The 17,343-nt window shown below is 47.2% G+C and overlaps 3 protein-coding genes across 3 annotated transcripts in view; 1 reads left to right on the top strand and 2 right to left on the bottom strand.

The window, feature by feature from the left end:
- The window catches only part of GPBP1L1 (GC-rich promoter binding protein 1 like 1), a 32,565-nt gene extending 27,597 nt beyond the window's left edge, over positions 1 to 4,968 (bottom strand). The window contains exon 1 of the mRNA XM_075424598.1: positions 4,869 to 4,968. The gene's annotated coding sequence lies outside the window, so the exon portion shown is untranslated. The remainder of the gene's footprint in view (positions 1 to 4,868) is intronic.
- A 333-nt stretch (positions 4,969 to 5,301) lies between these two features.
- TMEM69 (transmembrane protein 69) lies at positions 5,302 to 7,991 on the top strand. The gene is made up of 3 exons (XM_075424597.1): positions 5,302 to 5,652; positions 6,261 to 6,324; positions 6,938 to 7,991. Exons 2-3 carry the CDS (start codon positions 6,280 to 6,282, stop codon positions 7,664 to 7,666), a joined length of 774 nt encoding a protein of 257 aa, XP_075280712.1. The 5' UTR covers positions 5,302 to 5,652; positions 6,261 to 6,279; the 3' UTR covers positions 7,667 to 7,991.
- Positions 7,992 to 9,778: 1,787 nt separating this feature from the next.
- On the bottom strand, positions 9,779 to 16,872 carry IPP (intracisternal A particle-promoted polypeptide). The gene is made up of 8 exons (XM_075424596.1): positions 16,557 to 16,872; positions 16,007 to 16,438; positions 15,528 to 15,683; positions 14,609 to 14,776; positions 13,683 to 13,820; positions 13,237 to 13,359; positions 12,333 to 12,553; positions 9,779 to 11,617 (listed from the first exon to the last, which is right to left on the bottom strand). Exons 1-8 carry the CDS (start codon positions 16,843 to 16,845, stop codon positions 11,393 to 11,395), a joined length of 1,752 nt encoding a protein of 583 aa, XP_075280711.1. The 5' UTR covers positions 16,846 to 16,872; the 3' UTR covers positions 9,779 to 11,392.
- Positions 16,873 to 17,343: the final 471 nt, after the last annotated feature.

Here is a 17,343-nt window from a genome sequence, read left to right as displayed (position 1 = left end):
AGCCAAAGACCTACCACTCCTCAGCAGAATGGAAACACTGCTTCATTACCTTATTTACAATGCTCTTTCATATGTTCCAGTATGACAAGAGAATTTTCATGACAGTGATGCTGCTGACTCACAATAATTTAGGAACCACCACAACCCCTAGATACCCTCCCACAGAACTGCTACCTAGCCAGCTGTTACTTGTCTGTGTAAGGTAACGTTGTTAGAGTAATTCAAACCCAGCTACACCAAAATGGCTGAAACCAATGCTATTGGTTTCAGACCATTTCTTGAATTTGTCAAGATCATATCATCCGTGTGTTCAGTAAGAATATTATCTCAACACAGAGAAGTGAAAACACCAAACAATACATGACCCAGGACAGACTCCTTGATGTGAACACTTCCCTTGAACATACCCAAGTCCTGCCTTTTTCAGGATCTTGTGAGGGGAAGCGCTCCTCACTCTTCAGTATTCTGGAACTTATCCCAAGCCTGCAGGCTCTCAGTTTGCTAAATACTGCAGGATACATTCCATAACGGCCCAGCCAACCTGAAGACATTAAAGTCATCACTAACCTGTTTCTCTACTTTAACTTGAGTTCAAAGTAGAGGAAAGACCATTTTCCCAAACTAACATTCAAGATCATAACATCCAACATTTTCAGCGTGAGAGAGTTCCCTTGCTGAGTTCTTTAAGATTAGCATCAAAGGTCTTTTCAGACCACCTCACGTGAATCCTGATTAATCTCTTGATGATGGATGACGCATTGGAACACAATGGCAAAACACTCCTTTCTGCTGCAAGGCTGGAGACCTGTTGTAATCTTTACCACAGAAATTCACCAGCAACTTTGTGAATACCAGTAATTTCTATGCCCAGAATAATACCACACACCTCCATGGCAAACTCAGTCCTTTACTTTCAAGTTAATTGTTCATCACAAACTGAAGATGACAGAATTTGCGGAGAGTGATGATTATTGCCACATGCTCTGTATGTTGCAACTATGCTGAGGGTCACACAGATATCCAGGAAAGCAGACCCAGCTGCACTAAACCTCTGGCCCCACTGTCAGTCATTCTTGGCCACACCACCACCCACCCCAACACTTACTATCTACTTGAACCTAGAACAGACACTGAAAACTGCTCCAAGGGAAATTAAAATTCTTCATTTCTTCCTTTATTGAAACAATGGGACTCCTAAAACCAGGCACATGCATTTAGTCAACACTATATACACACCCCTCTCTGCTTATTAAGAGCTACCAACATCACACCATGAAGCCATGATGCTCCTTCCAGAGTGGAGAATAAAACCATGAAAACACTGAACTGGAAGCGATCACAAGATTCAAGGTGGGGGGGGGGCGGGAAGAGAGAAGAGACATTGGCATTTTTGCTAGAATGACTGCAAATCCTAGTTCACCAGGAGCTACTGAAGCTCTCTCTAGTGTACAACAGTCTCTGAAGCACAAGGTCATACACTGCAAAATAGTTTCTGAGCATCATTTATTGCAGAAAACCTCAGTTATGTTTGGATGCACTAATTCAAAGCATTTTTGTTAAGCCAGATGTTGGAAATGCAAACTATTCCAGATCAGTCATTTTATAGAACTGCATACACCAACGCTTTGCAAAGTCTTTCTCTGTTTAATTACAGAAAGGTCTAAGATGCATAAAGTGTTAAAATTCTTCTTCTGACTTTTTGAAGGCCAGCTAGAGAAGGCAGGAACTGAAATAGTTAAGCACACTTTAATCAAGAAATTGCATTGATACAACCTGATCGCCAATATGGACGATTTAATTTAACCAATATGCTTCCATTCCCACTTACTGTCACGCTAATGGCCTCATCTAACCTAGAATTTTTAGGTCTGCACAGCGTTTGCACATACACATATGGGGCAGTGGATGCTTTGCCACTATTGAGCTCTACCTAAATCCACTCCCAAAGACATAAGTTCATCTTCTGACCATACAGTAACTCATTAAAGTTTGGCACGTTTTCACAGGAACGTATTAACTTACAGAATACAAGTTAAACAACATCCTGGCATTCGAGAAGTATTCTAGGCAGGATCAAGTTTCTGCCAACTTCCCTGCTTTTCATCAAATCTGACAAGTAATGAGAACGTGCACTTCAATTACTCTTACTGAAACTAAAGCCACACTCGATTTAGTTGGTATCCTGGTCACTACGGAAGGGACAGTGAAATGTCTACTTACATTGCTGTGTTAGCAGAACAAAATCTAAAACACTCCTGTCTGTACAAATAAATTAACATAAAACTTAAAAATCCCAAACAAGCTTCCTGGTATACACGCTACCTCACCAGCTGCAAAATTCAGTAACTATGACCTTTCTCTGTAAAAGTTATAGCAACTATCATCCCATGGTTGTGTTTTTACAAAGCCACAAGAAAAAGCTGCATCCACGCAAGAGCAGCCCGCACTTTACTGAAGAGATGCTTTACGTTTTTGCTCTACGGAACATAGCCAGCCCTTTTCCAACCTGTTCATACACAAAAACGAATACAGCACACACTGAGCACGCTTCACAACTAAATCAACTCAGCAGCTACACAACTAACCTCAAACATCTTGTAACACTGAAATTAAAAAAAACCCTTTAACTCTTCAGTCAGTAATTTTTGTTCACTTAGTAAAGACAAGAACTACATTATCTGACACCCCACACTCCTGAAGAAATTCACAGATCCTACCACAGTATTTTTTTGTATTAAAAAAAAAAAGTATCCCACAGCTCTTGAAGTATTTTTTACATGAAAATGTTAATGGAAATTATTTTCTGTAGTGACTTAATTTCCTAATTTAGAACAGGAATTTCAAGAGGCAGTAACACCACATACAAAGCAGTCACATCTGTGAGACAAGGTGACAATATCCTGTAAAATGTTCTCAAAGTATTTTTCCTAACAATTCAGAAAGTGTGTACTTCCACTTAATTTGTTATATATCACATCTGCATTCTGCTCCTCTTATGTCTGAGGCATCTGCAGAAAAAACAGGACTTTTCTTCTTTAATGTCATCTGTTCCTGCATATTTTTGCTTTAAGTCTTAGTATGATATTTGCAATGGAAACCTCTGTGTCATATAGGATTAAGACTACAAACCAGATGAATATAAAATGTAGAGGCTGCACTTCCCTACAAATAACTGTAAAAAAAAAAAAAAGGCAAGTATCACCTGAAGCTTTTCTATTCTAAATACCAAACTTCAAGGAGTTTTTCTTACGGTACCTTTCTCTAGAAATGATCAGGAAGAATGTGAGAGGAAAAACTGCTCCTCTTAAACCTGGTGATTTTATTTCTTCCTGCCACCACCCTACACCTGTTTCCTTTCCAAGTCAGAGACTGGAAGTTCGAAATACTGGTCTCCAAATGGATGAGCACGGGGAACCTTCCACTGAAATATCAGCCATATTCATTCACAAAGCAACATTTGCGTAAGCTTTTTTCATAGCCACCTAAGATTTTTATAGAAGCAATGTCAACTCTACAGTAAACTCAGCTTTCATGGCTCTTCAATTATGTCAGCTGCGTTCCCATCTCCGCACCCCTCCTTTGCTGCTTCCATACTTCGCTCCGTCATTCGCTTCAAAGTATTATCAACATTACTAACGCTTGTGTCACGCAGACCTCAAGGGCGGGGAAAGAAGGGCTGACTTACCTGGTCATGGTAATATTAAAAAAAGATTTTTCAGCAATGCTCTTAAAGGACTCTACCATTACTTACAAGGATTTAAATAGCGACTGCTCCTCTAAAGCTGCTTAAAAACTCGCAACTTGTGCAGACACCCCTTAACTGCTCTAAAATCGTCCCAAACTGACTCGTTACTAAGCTGACTCGAATCCGGAGTCCTGAGACGCTCGGTGCGAGCGCCGTTCTGCTGATCCAGCCCCGCCACAGCCGCTCACGCTGAGCCACGCAAGGCCTCGGGCCAGCGGGGCACGCACCACCGGCCCCGCAGGAATAACTTCCACGACGCAAAAAGCCGCCTCACGCTGTCTCCAGGCGCCTTTCGGGGGATCAGATCACGCCTGGCACCCGCCGAGGCTCTCCCGGTCCCACGGAGCCGGCCGAGGGGCTGCCGGGGGGGGGGCCCGCCCGCGGCACACGTGTCACGGCCCGGCGCCGACCGCCGGAAAGCGCGGCCCGGACGCCCGCGGAGGCGGAGGGAAGCGGCCCGAGCCAGCGCGGCTCGCCCAGTTTCGTTTCCAACTCGCAAATCAAAACAGACGGCGGCGGAGTCGCCCCCGCCGCGGGCGCTCCCCCCCCCCGCCGCGCAGGAAGCCCCGCGCCCGGCCCGGTCCCCCGGGGCCTTCACCCCGGCGGAACGCGGCGTTCCGGCCCGTCCTTCCTCCCCCGCCGCCCCGCAGCCGACCGGCCCAGCTCGGTGACAGGAGCCGGCCGAACTCCGGGCCAGAGCCCGCACGGCCGCGGCTGCGCCCGGGCAGCGTCAGGCGCTGGGAACTTTCCGGCTAAGCAGGAAACAATAAGCGAGGCGCCTCGGCCCCAACCGCCCTCCCCCGGCCCGGCCCGGCCCAGCCCCGCAGGGAGCCCCTCACTGCCGCCTTCGGGAGCGGGTTTCCCGCGGGCCCGCCGCGGCTGAGGGACAAGGGGGGGGGGGGGAGCCGCGGGCCCGAGGGCGGGGGGGAGCCCCGGCGGCCGCACCGCCCCCCGCCGCCGCCGCCAGCGGGGTCCCGGCCTGGCGGGAGGCCGATCCCGGGCCGCTGCGAGGCCGCGGAGCCGGCGGGAGGGCGGCGGGCCGGGTCCCGGGGCGGCGGCCGACAGGGCCGTGCGGGGAGGCGCGGCGGAGCGCCGGGAGGAGGGGAGCGGGAGCCGCACTCACCGGCCAGGCCCCTCTCGCTGCCTCCTGCGGCCCCAGAACCATAACAAAGCTCTGCCCAAAATGGCTGCCCGGCCCTGCCCGGCCGGGGGCCGGAGGGGGCGTGGCCTGCTAGCGCGCGGGGCGGGGCCGAGGAAGCGGAAGGGACACGCCCCCCCAGCTCTCCCGGCGGCCACGCGGAGCGCTCCCCACCCCCGCCCCGGGAGAGGGGCGCGCGCGCGCGCGCCCCCGCCCCACCAATCAGAGCGGTAGCACACACCGCCCTCATCGCCTGCCGTACGCTGGCGGAGACTACGCGTCCCAGAAGGCCGTGCGCCCTCCCGTCCCGCCGATCGGCCGGGCGCCGCGCCGCGGGGCAGCCTGGGAGTTGTAGTCCGCCGCTCCTTCCCGTCTGAGCGAGGCTGGCCCGCCGCGGAGATCTCGGAGCTCGGGCAGGAGGAGCGGCCCCGCACGGCAGCTCCGCGGGCAGCAGCGGCCCGTGTCGCCGCTCTGCCGGCCCGAGCGCACCGGCCGCAGCCCTCGGGCTGGGAGCAAGTGAGGCTGCCGCAGCGGCAGAGGAAGGAACGCGCCCTTTCGGCTCCGCTGTCCCCGGTCTCAGGCACGCCGGGGACCGGGACCTCCGGCTCCGGTGGGCGCCACGCACACCTGGGCGCTTCCCCGACCCCGCGGAACGATATCGGCCGCGCCTGTTCCCGCCCGGACTTGCACCGCTGAGCGCCAGTCCCCGCCGGAGCGCTTCCCGGGGCACCGGAAGCCGTCCCAGCGAGGAGGCCGCGGGCTGGAGCCGGTGGGTACCGCCGTGGTCGGGGACCAGCGCGGCCCCTCCCTGCCAGCCCCCAGTGAGGGCCTCGGCCCGGAGGGACCCGCATCCCTCCTGACCGCGCCTGCGGGCTGGGGCTTTGGGCGCGGAGCAGCGGGACCGTGAACGGGGAGCGAAGCCCGCCGGCGAGCTGCTCGCCCTACCCCGTTAGTTTTGCCCCCCACCAGTAGGCCGCTTACCCGCGGCTCGGGGTGCGGTGCAGTTCCCGCTTCTCGGTGGTTAGGGACCGGGCTTTCCCCGTGCAGGGAGCTGGTCCTCCGTCAGCCTTGTGCCGCCATTGATCCCGTGAAAGGGAGATGATCCGCCAGCCGCGGTCTGACGCTCAGTTCTCTAGCTAGAAATTGTCTGTGTAACAATTACCGCAACTTTAGGGCTTCAGTTCATAGAGCTGCCTGAAACAAAATATCCTGCAGTGGGTAAATAAGGATCGAGTACATATAATATTTATCTTTCAATGCACAACTATAAGGGCCTCACCTCTGATAAGCAAGCCTAGACAGCGACTTCACTTTGGACATGAGGAAAACTCAGCTGTTCATCAGTTTCAGACCTTCTCCTGAATTTTTCTGTCTTAGGGCCCTGATAAAAGCAAAAATGTTTCCTCTCATACAACGATGCTGCTTCCACACACCTTTCAAAGTAAGTTTCTGAAGCCTTCTTTGCTCTCTGTTTTTCTTTAGATGTAAAATAGCAAAATGTATGACTGGAGCATTGAAAACAAAGGCATCTTACAAGTTGGAGTAGCCATGGTTATCACTCAGCTTTTCTGAGAGAATTCTAGTTTCTACAGCAGCTTTTAGCCAAAGCTAAAATATTTCTTTTATAAAATCAAATTTTATTGTCTATAGGTCTTTTTTTCCTGTATCTTTGTGGTAGTGAGGGGATAGTGGCTGGTTTCTGGGGTGACCTTGTCCTACTTCTGTAATCATTTTATATTCTACTCTGAAAAGGACCGATATTTCGTAACTTAAAAATGCCTAAAGAATGGATGTGTGAGTGGAAGGACAGGTGGATATACAAACCTTTTGTAATGAGTAAGGTTTGCTTACTATGAAGAGCCTAGTTGCTTTTCCGTTAGCTAGCTTGTGAGAGCTGTGTCAGCTTAATCAGTGAAGTTAAAAACACTTGAAAACTGAGAGGAAGGGCAGCTGTGATGTGACCTGACTTGGAAAATATTTTGTAGGTAGTCCAGGTAACTGTAGATCCGTAAGCCTACATTGTAAGGTGTTCAGAACAAGTTTTGTACTTGCAGCTGCAGAAGTTAACCGGTCCCAGACTACTACAGTATGGAAGGAATAAGACAACTTGGTCTTCTCTTGGCCTCCGGCTTCATAGAGATGTGTGTCCTCTCTCAAGATCTCCAGGCCTCAACCCAGCTTCAGTATATGCAACGCAGCTCCAGGCTTTTCACACCTCTCTCCCCTTCTTCAAGAAGAAAACCCCCAAGGAATCTGAGACCAAAGACTCTGGCATCTTGCAACGAAGTATGAAATCACTGAAGGATTCTCCCAAGCCAGCTCTTTACTTAAGCCTCGCGGGGCTAATTCCGTTTGTTGCGGTGCCCCTGTCCATGGCCATCCAAGGGACCTACTACCCAGAGCTGGCGTTTGCTCAGATTACGTATGGTGCCGTAACAGTCTCTTTCCTAGGAGGAATGAGGTGGGGGTTTGCTCTCCCAGAAGCCAGCCCAGCCAAGCCAGACTGGCTGAACTTGGCTAACAGTACAGTTCCTCCTCTATTTGCCTGGCAAGCCTTACTTTTTCAAGATACCACTCGTGGTGCAGTAATGCTAGTAATGGCCTTAGGGATAGCACTACATTATGACATTTCCCTTCTTCCTACTTACCCTGGGTGGTTTAAAGTACTGAGGGTAGTAGGAACAGTGGTGATGGTATTATCCCTATTAGCTACTGCCATGTTGAAGACTATGTCAGAGGAGCAGCTAAGTAACAGCAGATATAAATGGCAGAACACAAAATAATCAATCAATAAGAAAAAGCTATTTATCTGCCAATAAGATATTTGTATTGAGTTCCAAGGGAAATAAAGACTTATTTGTGCTTAGAAGTCATAAGATGGCAGTGATCAAAATGCTTATTCTTGACGCAAATAACTTAGCTAGTTTAGGAGGGAGGGATTGTGAATAGCAGTGACTTCCATGGCAGCCATGAGTCTGTATTATCCATTGAACAAAGCAACACTTTTGAATGAGATGTTACTGTCGTACTAATTTAAAAAATGGAGATTCAAATGACGTGGCTATGAATTGCTCTATGCTGGATTATTAAAGTATGGTTTGACTATAATGTGTGATAATGTTCTGTGGTGGGGAGAACAACTGTGTAGTCAGAAACTACAAGGTGAAAGCAGTTCTTAGTGTTTAAAGCAGCAGCAGCACAGAATTATGCAAAAGCACATACACGTTCAATTCGCGTGTTGTGGAACAAAACCCTTTTCTGTCTTATTTCAGCTGAGAAGGTGCTGAAAATGCCATGTGATTAAGTGCTAGTCAGGTAAGAAAGGACAGGCAAGGTTTGTTTGCAGTGGCAGCCCAAGGTTAGCACTCACCTAAACTACAGCATCCCGCTGCTGTGATGGAGTAGGGCAAGATAGAAGGGGAAGATTTGTATCACAAGAGACAGGTTAGCTTCCTGCTCAGGCTTACTTAAATAAAAAAGGATACCTGGGCCATCTGTTCCTAGGTTTTCTTTGGACTTAGGGCTGCCTAGCCAAGGAAGCTGCATGCAACATAGCCATAAAGATCTGTTGTGTGCCTAAATTAAAGTACTATAAACTGATGATATGACACAAGGACTCAATCACTGGCACTCAGGGATCAAACAATGGGATTTAAAATAGTTTGTGACTTCTCCTTCCTCAAAACTTGTTTTATTTGAGCACCTGGGCTAGGCACAAAAGGACTTGTAGGCTGCAAACCCTCCATGATGGGCCAATGATCGAAAACACTGCAGGAGCATACACTGTTCGTACTTGTCTTCATAACACATCATTTAGGGGAAGAAGATACATCCCAAGTCACATGGATTTTTTTTTTTTCCTAGACTCAGCTACATCAAGAAACCTATGAAATTGTATGTGGGCATATTTACTGTGAGTTTTTTATCTTAAGTATTCTTTAAGTACAGTATAAGATGCAAGAAGAAAACTGAAAAGTGACATCCACACACAGTCTTAGGACCAATTTAGATCATCGTCATAGTTCTCTTAAAGCAGTTCTCTTCATTGTTGTTCACAGTATAAAAGCACATACTGTCACTTAAAATTCTGTTCTCTGTTCATTCTGCAAAGAACAGACATTTAAGAAACCTGCCTATCCTGCTATCGTCTTATATGGTATTGCTGAAATAGCAACTATGTACATGAGCCTCCAGCTTTCCTAACCTGTTAACCTTTACACATTAGCAGCATCATAGCTCTGAAACAGTGATGTATTTCAGTGAAGGAAGTAAAATTTGAGTTTGTGAATGACAACAGTTCTTTTATTCTTTCTTACTCAGACATGGCGTTTTTTAAAACGGGTCCAGAGAAGAGTACTGCCTTTGACTTAATTCATGAAAAGAGGTGCTGAGTATGAGAGACCATAACCAACCAACTTGAACTTTAAACACGATAGCATCAACTACAAAAACTGGAGAAGGTAAAGTCATACAACAGCAGACTCCCTCAAGCTCCACTAAACCAGAAAGTTTACAGGTAGGGATTGGAATTGAGCTCGTAGTTCCCAAACTAATAAAATACATCTAAGGTAATGTTTCTTAAATGGTTCACAAGGGATCCTGAAACGTAAAGAGGAAAGCCTAAGAAATATTAACTATCATTTGATCCCAGAGAGGGATGGAGAGAGCTGGCAAGGCAGCCAGACTTTCAAGACGTCCGAGTGATTTCACAGAGAGAAGAGAAATACGTATTTTACTACAGAAGCATGTTACTTGCACCTCTCAAATAGTCAACATTTATAACCAATCATTCATAATGTCCTACTGGGAATTGGGATTTCCAGTAAAAAAAGGAAGAAAAAAAAAGTGGCAGTAATACAACTCATTATGATAGGAAAGTAACCTATTTAAGAGCATTTGACAGTCAGTTCTGAAAATGCATTTTATTATGAAAAACTGTTTAAAATAAGCTTAAACATGGCGGGGGGGGGAAAGACAGAATAGACATTAGTGCACACACGTAAGAAATCCTTTTGAAGTAAAAACACACATAAGATTATAGAACGACCAGAGAAACAAATGCTGTGTCGTCTAGCATGTTTTAGCCTGGCAATCTCCCAGCCTTAAGTTAGAATGCAAGACCTAGATTCTTAAGGTACCGGCCACACTCACCTTGGAGGCTTTTATTCATGTATTAATTTGTTAATTTTACACAGGGGATATTGACCTAGACAGCATGAATGCTCCTTTGTCTACACAGTGCAGGCTTTCTGTTTCGTGACATCCCAGTTGTGATTTTGTGGGCTAGAATAACACTATCAAGGTTCAAGCAGCCTTATTTCAGACTTCATCCAAATCATCCACAGCTGTGCAGAAAATGCAATCATATTGTGCAAAAAACAACTTCAAGTATGTTAATTAAATAAATCTAGAAGTAACTCCAAGCTCCTAGTAGTACTGTTATACTAAGCGTGTCCAAGCTAAATACAAACTCCTTAAGACAAAACAAACTAACAGCATCACTTTAATGCCGAATGCAGCTAATTTTCTCACAAAACACTCCGCTCAAATTTGGAAGAGGGAAGACACAAGATGTAGCAAGGATGAACGTGTGTACCTTGTAGAATATGTATTCCAATGCCAAGTCTCAGCATGTGTCACACAGGGTAAAAACCACATTTAACCAAGGGGGGGAGGGGAAGGCTTTCCCAGTATTTTTATACTAAGAGCAGTCCTAAACAGAACAGCTAATCTAATGAATGAATCAATTTGAAATTCATCAGAGCTTACAGTAAAAGCAGCTGTATTGTCATCACTGATACCACTGAGAAGAAAAGCTTGTCCTGAAGTGGAACGAAATTATTAGAACTGTGAGAATAACCTTCCAGAACAGGAAATTCTCAGCCACTTACCATCCAAGATAATGGGGTGGTCAGAAAGTAAACATCCAATTCATATTTCATGCCTGTCATGCCCAGCAGCAGAAAAGAGGCTCAAGTGAATCAAGGTCATAAGTAGAGGTACCAAGTCTTCCCCATCTGTTATCTTCTCTTCCTTGATTTCCAACAGAAAAGGACAACTAATGCTAACCAAGTAGCCCATCTGCTCTTATCTACAGGTAACTCCTAGCTGTCTATAGTAGCCTCCTTCCAGATTGTAAGGCCAGCTAAAGATGCTAGCTTCGGTGCACCGTAGAAAAGTTAAAAACCTGATTAATGTCTCTAATCTACTGGAATGATTTCTTCAGATTTTTACAGGGGAAATTCGCCATGTATTGCAGTGAGTTTAGTCCAGTCATAAGAGGCATTCCTACTCCTAACAGAGTACTGGCACTGAGACAGACATTGGATAAGCCAATTTACTCTGAAGGGCAAGAGTTTTAATATTTCCTTTTGCTCAGTAAAAGCCCTCTGATCTAATTCTCCACTGTTTCTACTGAAGCTCCTGTGTCAGAAGAGTTTTCTGGCAAATAAAACCGAAAATCTGAGGAGCCAGATTGATTCATTCCTTGAATGAGTTTTCTTTGTGTTTTACAGCACAGCTACACCTCCTTCACAGCGGCTGGTGATCATGTTGGCAATTTCAGTCCAGCTGTCCATATGAGGGTTATAAACTTCAACAGAGTCAGAGGTTACTGGAGCAGCAAAATCATGACTGGGAGCTCGGCCTCCCGAGGCATAAAGAAATCCGTTCACAGCCACAACACAGACACCAGCTCTTGGTATCTTCATTGATGCAACTTCAGTCCACTTTTCCTAATGAGAAGGTGAAAGAGTCAACAAGTAGTTTTAGGGTAAGCCCCAATTCAGATAAAAATAACTTTTAAAGCTTAAGGACTGAAACATATACAAAGAACACTACACATACACTTCACAGGCTCGAATATGGTAGGTGTACAGTGTCAAGACTGAAATGACACCACTTTCACAAGTAGTCGAAATCACGCTAGTCACCAAAGAGTGGATCACGTACTGTCTGTACACAACAACCCTCCCTTCCTTCACTCGCTGCAAGATGCCATCTGTCTCCAAAACAAAACAACAAAAGGCAACTCTTACTTTTTCCAGAGAGTTTTTTCTCTCTAGTCAGATTCAGATGATTGACCATTGTATTGCAGAGGGGGAAGCCATCCCCCCATCTTAACCCTAACAAGTATTTACCAAACTAGAGTATATCTATGCATCATCAGTATTGGTTAGCTTTCAGTTCCCCAAAAGCATGCATACAATCTTTGTAAACACTCCACTAAGTCAACAGCAAGACTCTACAGACTGGTTAGGACAGACAGACCCCGAGATCAACAAAGCTTTGTTTCACTCAGATTACCAGCCAGTAGCTAAAAGGAAACGGAATTTCTAACTTATTTCTTTTCAAAGAAAGGAAGCAGGTTACATGCTTACCTGCTGTGTAAAGCATCTTACACAAAGCTGATGCAATCTACATTTATGAAAGGAAGGGAGTCTACCATACCTCTTCAAAGGAGTATCTTTCTACAGTAGCAAGTGCATCTTGAGATTCATTGCAGCCTCCCACAGCATAGATACAGTCGTTGAGAGCAGCCACACCAAGATACGCTCTTTGGGTGCCCATTGGAGCAAGCTCAGACCAACGTTTAGATATTGGGTCGTAGACTTCAACAGAACGTAGATCTACTCCTTCACTGCTGATACCACCAACAACATAAATCAAACCTGTAGAAACAGAGTTTCTCCTCTGTCAGGTTTCGTAATACAAAGGTTTGAAAGATATAAAATGTTTGTCACAATACAGGTTTCAGCCTAACATTATGATGGCTTAAGAACGCCAGATAAAAATCCTCCATTTGTCCAGTAGTAGTATACATAAAGCTTTCAAATGAGCAACTTGAGGCTCAAGCGCTAGAAGCTCTGATGAAAGCAATAATGAATCGAGTGCAGGAGGGAGGATTCAGAAGGCTGCAACTGCTAACCAGGCCTGGATCAAATACTTAACAAGCACATTTATAGATCAAGTCTTTAGACATGTCTGTCTTAAAATAACCCATAGCAACTCTTCATACTGTCACAAAGAAACACACATAAACCCAAATATGGGAGGTAAAGAAAAGCAGTATCAGGAAGGACAACCAACTGTTAAAGACTAGCTGGATAACCTTACTGGCAGCCATGTAAAGACTCTTTTCATGAGATAAAAGGCAGAAGACAGAGAAAACTTCATAGTCTTTGAGTTCTGCACAATTAAAAATATAGTACTAGAACAACAAATAAGTGAGGCACAAGCATGTGCAACTGACAGCACAGTACAAGAGAAAAGTAAAAATTATGACTGAAACATAAAGCTTCAAAATCCAGTGGGTCCCGGAACTGTTTATGGATATAAACTCAACAATACTCACCTTGCATTTCACAACACCCAAAGCAGTAACGGGGCACAGCCATGCTTCCCACCACATCCCAACTATTTTCTTCAGGATCAAATCTTTCAATTGTGTTGCCAATCTCTGCTCCAACCCAACCTCCTGCAAATAACAGCAAACACAGGGAAGAATTTAATGGCATGAAGCTGTGTGTTAGCTGCATTTTCAGACATATGGTGCACTGTTCCAGGACAGGCTAATTCTGAAACCAGCAAGCAATCCACAATGGAAATAAGTTACAACTGAACAACAACTAATCCACAAAGATTTAGTATACTAATGCTCATGTAAACAGCTGGTTTTCAACACTTAAGTTTGCAAATTTGCAACATCAAGATGTAATATTTAAGATCAAATCAATTTACAAGTTCCATGAATTAACACCTTTTAAATTAACTTTACCTAGAAAAAACCCCAGAACTTACCCAAAGCATAGATAGCCCCATAGCATGTGCACACTCCCAGTCCACAACGGGGATGGTTCATGGAAGCCACAGTGGTCCACTGCTTAGTAACAGGATCGTAACATTCAGTACAGTCAAAAATCATCGAGTCCTTCTCACCTGCATAATAAGAGACAGTGGAACTGAGACGGGGAGACACAGAAGCATTCTTCAACTCCTTCCAGGACAGACATCATTTTAATAAAAGATCTCTCCTTTAGCTAGCCAAACAGCCAACGTAGCAAAAGCTTCGTTCATACCCAGAACTGAATCATCACTAGGAACAGCTTTCATCAACAATTCCCTGACACATTACTGAAAACATCAGAGCGGTGAACAACCACAGTGCTACACAGTTTTTACTGTGCAGCACAACTGACAGGGTTTTCAAGACCAAAGAATGTGCTCTGCAGTGACAAAAACAGTATACACATGCATTTTTTAATGCTGGGCAGGTAGAGCTACTCGTCATATCCTTGTGCAAACACACGTAATAAGCCTTTCCAGGTAGGCAGACCACAAGTGGCCTGTCCTGTACTACTGCCTTTTATGCCATGGACTTCTGCTAGACTACAAGGGAGAAACAAAATGCTGTTAGTTGTGGTACACAAAGTCCACAGAATATCCAACATCTGTTAGGACATCTGCACATGTCCATATGCTTACCTGTGAGTCGCTATAGCATGAGGGGAGAGCAGCTCAGTAAGAAATGGCCAACATAGGAGCCCAAATGGGCATTCACAGAGCAGTGATCGGAGAGAACCAAGGAATCCTAATTCAATTGTTATTAGATCTAAAAGTTGTCAGCTACTGTTGGGTTCCTCAGAACCACTTGCAGGAAGAAAAAAATTTTAAAATCTCCATCCGTGAGTATCCATGTAACAAAGAAAGCATGTTTCAGCTGTTACCTCCAATAGCATAGATCATTCCTCCCACCACAGCCACACCCAGCCCACTCCGGGCCTGGTGGAGAGAGGACACTGTGGTCCAGTAGTGGCTGAAGGTGTCAAATCGCTCCACACAGCTGAGGGCTCTACTGTCACTCCAGCGTCCTCCTTGCAGTCGGGTGTACCCACCTAGAAAGTAAGTGGAAAGATCACAGCTGACTAAGAGCTTCTTGCTCATGCCCACATTCCTGTACCTAAATAATCTAAAAAATTACAGTAACAGCCATTAGCCACTTTTAGACGGAATCGGCCTTTCCAAGTAGCATTGTTTCTCCATGACACAAGGCAGAACGGTCACCTTAAGGGTCCTGTAACTTATGCCCGAGCTGACCACTTCAGCACAATGCTACAAATATTACCATTTGTGTTCTTAGTAAAACACAAAGACCAGCCAACAGCCTTTGCTATCTTAAGCCAGCGTTACTTCCCACAGGGTGAAACAAGAGCACTCCCTTCCAATACAAAGCTGCAGCTTTGCTGAAAACTTGCAATTTCAAAGTATCCCATCACATCAACCAAAGTATCCTGAGCAGAGAAAACTTCAACCTTCAGTAGAACAAGGAGCGCAGTGAATTTGCATACACCATTCCAGCAGTGAACTCTGGGCAAATCTTCTGCTGACTTGCAGCTTTCCACCCTGTTTCTAAAAGGCAAATCTAGGCTTTGAATGCCATGACATAATGACAAGAAATGTGAATGCTGGACTTCTCTGCAGTTCTAAGCAGAAAGCAGCTAACATGGTAACTCAGTCAGATCAAACGTTTTGCTATTTTTATATCTTTTGATTAAAAACAAAAAAATCCACTATCTCCTTCAGTACTGTAGTATGAGACACCACTTCATCATTTGTTTTACAAGGTTCAAACAGCCACGTTCTAACCTACTGCATAAAGGTACTTCCTGGCTTTCCTCCGGGGACGACCTTTAGAAGCTTGCAGAAAACTGCTGACCTTGTTCTCTTTGGGAGATTTACAGACTTCACAATATTCTTTCAACAGGGTTTGCAGGGCCACCCGAAGGCTGAAGTCTGGAACACCTTGATGAAATAAGCAGAATAAAAAAGGCACAGCGAAAAGTTACAGACAATAAGTAAAGCAGTTGTAGAAAAGTTACTAGCTTCTCCTAAAACAGCAGACTAATCAAGATTGCCTACTTTTGTAGGACTTTTTCAAAAGCGCGTGTTTTTAAGGTAAGCTGTGCTCATTCATTAAAAAGTAGAATTTGTTTGTACAGAGTAAATCTTTTTCAATCATCTTGCTATTAATTTTGAAAAGTCCATCAAAATCCAGTAACTCTGAAGGATGGATCATCTGCTCAAATCCAGCCACCCGATACTGTTTCTTCCCTTCTTTCACTTACTTTCTATGTATTTTAGTAGCCTTTGTGCTGGTAGCAGAGGGAATCGAACAGGCTCCAGCACTTCGACGACGTACTTCTTTCTTTTCCCCACATCCTTCAGAACCCATTGCATCGCCGCTGCGAACACCTGGTACTCGTCCTCGATGCTCAGGTCCTCGCTTCGCAAGATCTTGACGAGCTGCTCCTTGGTGAGGGCCAGGAACTCCTCGCCACCCTGCACCTCCAGGAAGTGCGCGTGGATGTAGCCCTCGGTGAACTCCATCAGGTCGTGACAGGCGATCTGCTCGGAGAACTGGAAGAGGCCGACGCAGTTCAGCGGGTCGATCTGCCCCTTGAGGAACTCGCAGCAGAGCTCCACCACCTCGGTGAGCTGCAGCATGTCGGCGGCGACGATCAGCTCCTGCACGTTGTGCTCCCCGACGCTCACCACCCCTGCGGGCAGGCAAACACCGCGGCGGGGACCCCGCTCCAGCCTGCGGCCGCCGGGCAACCGCCGCCCCCCCCCGGCCCGGCGCGGCCCGGCCCGCGCCGCCCCCGCGCCAGCCGTTACCGGTGTAGATGAAGTCGAGGAGCGTGTGGAAGGTGCCCGCCTCGACGCCCGCGATCCGCACCACGTCCCGCCCGGATTCCTTCATGCCGCCCGCGAAGAGCGCCGCGAAGTAGGGGCTGCTGGCGGCCAGCACCAGGCGGTGCACGGCGAACGCCTCCGGGCCCACCTCCAGCCGCACGTCGCAGAAGCTCTGCCCGGCCCGCAGCCGGTTGATCTGGGCCAGGAGGAGCCGGGCGTGCCGGTCGGAGAAGGAGCTCCCGCCGCCCTTCGCCACCGCGGCGCACGCCATGGCGTCCCTAGGGCTCGGCACCGGCCGCCTGAGGGACGGCGCTGGCGCATGCGCAGCGGCACGCGCGGCGCCCCGCTCTGCCCGCCCGCGGCGCGTGCGCGGGGGCTGTTAGCGGGCGGGCGCGCTCTCCCCGCTGAGGCGGGGATGGCTGGCGGCGGGCGTTGCTAGAGCGGGCCTGCTGTAGTGTGCTGTGGGCGCAGCACCCTGCTCCCTCCGAGGGTGTGGAGGTGGGTCTGCCCTGACCGCTGTATGTCTGTCTGAGCCTTTGTCTATGTGCTTGCCTGGTCACTGGGCCTTGTGGAGCCTGCTCACCCCCACGGGCACCGCTGGCCACCACCCCGAGGGCTCGCTGCCTGCTCTGTGAGGAGTTTCTGCTCTGTGGTTAAAGCTGGTGCCCTGCTGGGTTCACTCACCATGCCTGCTGCCCAGGTAACCGGTGAATGGCAGGTGTGCCGTCGCCTTATCCACCTCCTTCACAATCTTCGTCCCTCAGCCGTA

The sequence above is a fragment of the Opisthocomus hoazin genome, chromosome 6 (assembly GCF_030867145.1).
Source record: "Opisthocomus hoazin isolate bOpiHoa1 chromosome 6, bOpiHoa1.hap1, whole genome shotgun sequence".
In the NCBI taxonomy this organism is placed as follows: domain Eukaryota; kingdom Metazoa; phylum Chordata; class Aves; order Opisthocomiformes; family Opisthocomidae; genus Opisthocomus; species Opisthocomus hoazin.
The sequence above is the reverse complement of the archived record's forward strand: the minus strand, read 5'-3'. Positions and strand labels throughout refer to the sequence as shown.

Coding starts and splice junctions, on each gene's coding strand:
- TMEM69 (XM_075424597.1), top strand. CDS start 6,280: ATGTTTCCTCTCATACAACGATGCTGCTTCCACACACCTTTCAAA. Junction 6,325..6,937: donor GCTTCCACACACCTTTCAAA/GTAAGTTTCTGA, acceptor TTGTACTTGCAG/CTGCAGAAGTTAACCGGTCC.
- IPP (XM_075424596.1), bottom strand. CDS start 16,845: ATGGCGTGCGCCGCGGTGGCGAAGGGCGGCGGGAGCTCCTTCTCCGAC. Junction 13,360..13,682: donor TGGGGCTATCTATGCTTTGG/GTAAGTTCTGGG, acceptor TGTTATTTGCAG/GAGGTTGGGTTGGAGCAGAG. Junction 11,618..12,332: donor AAAGATACTCCTTTGAAGAG/GTATGGTAGACT, acceptor CCTTCTCATTAG/GAAAAGTGGACTGAAGTTGC.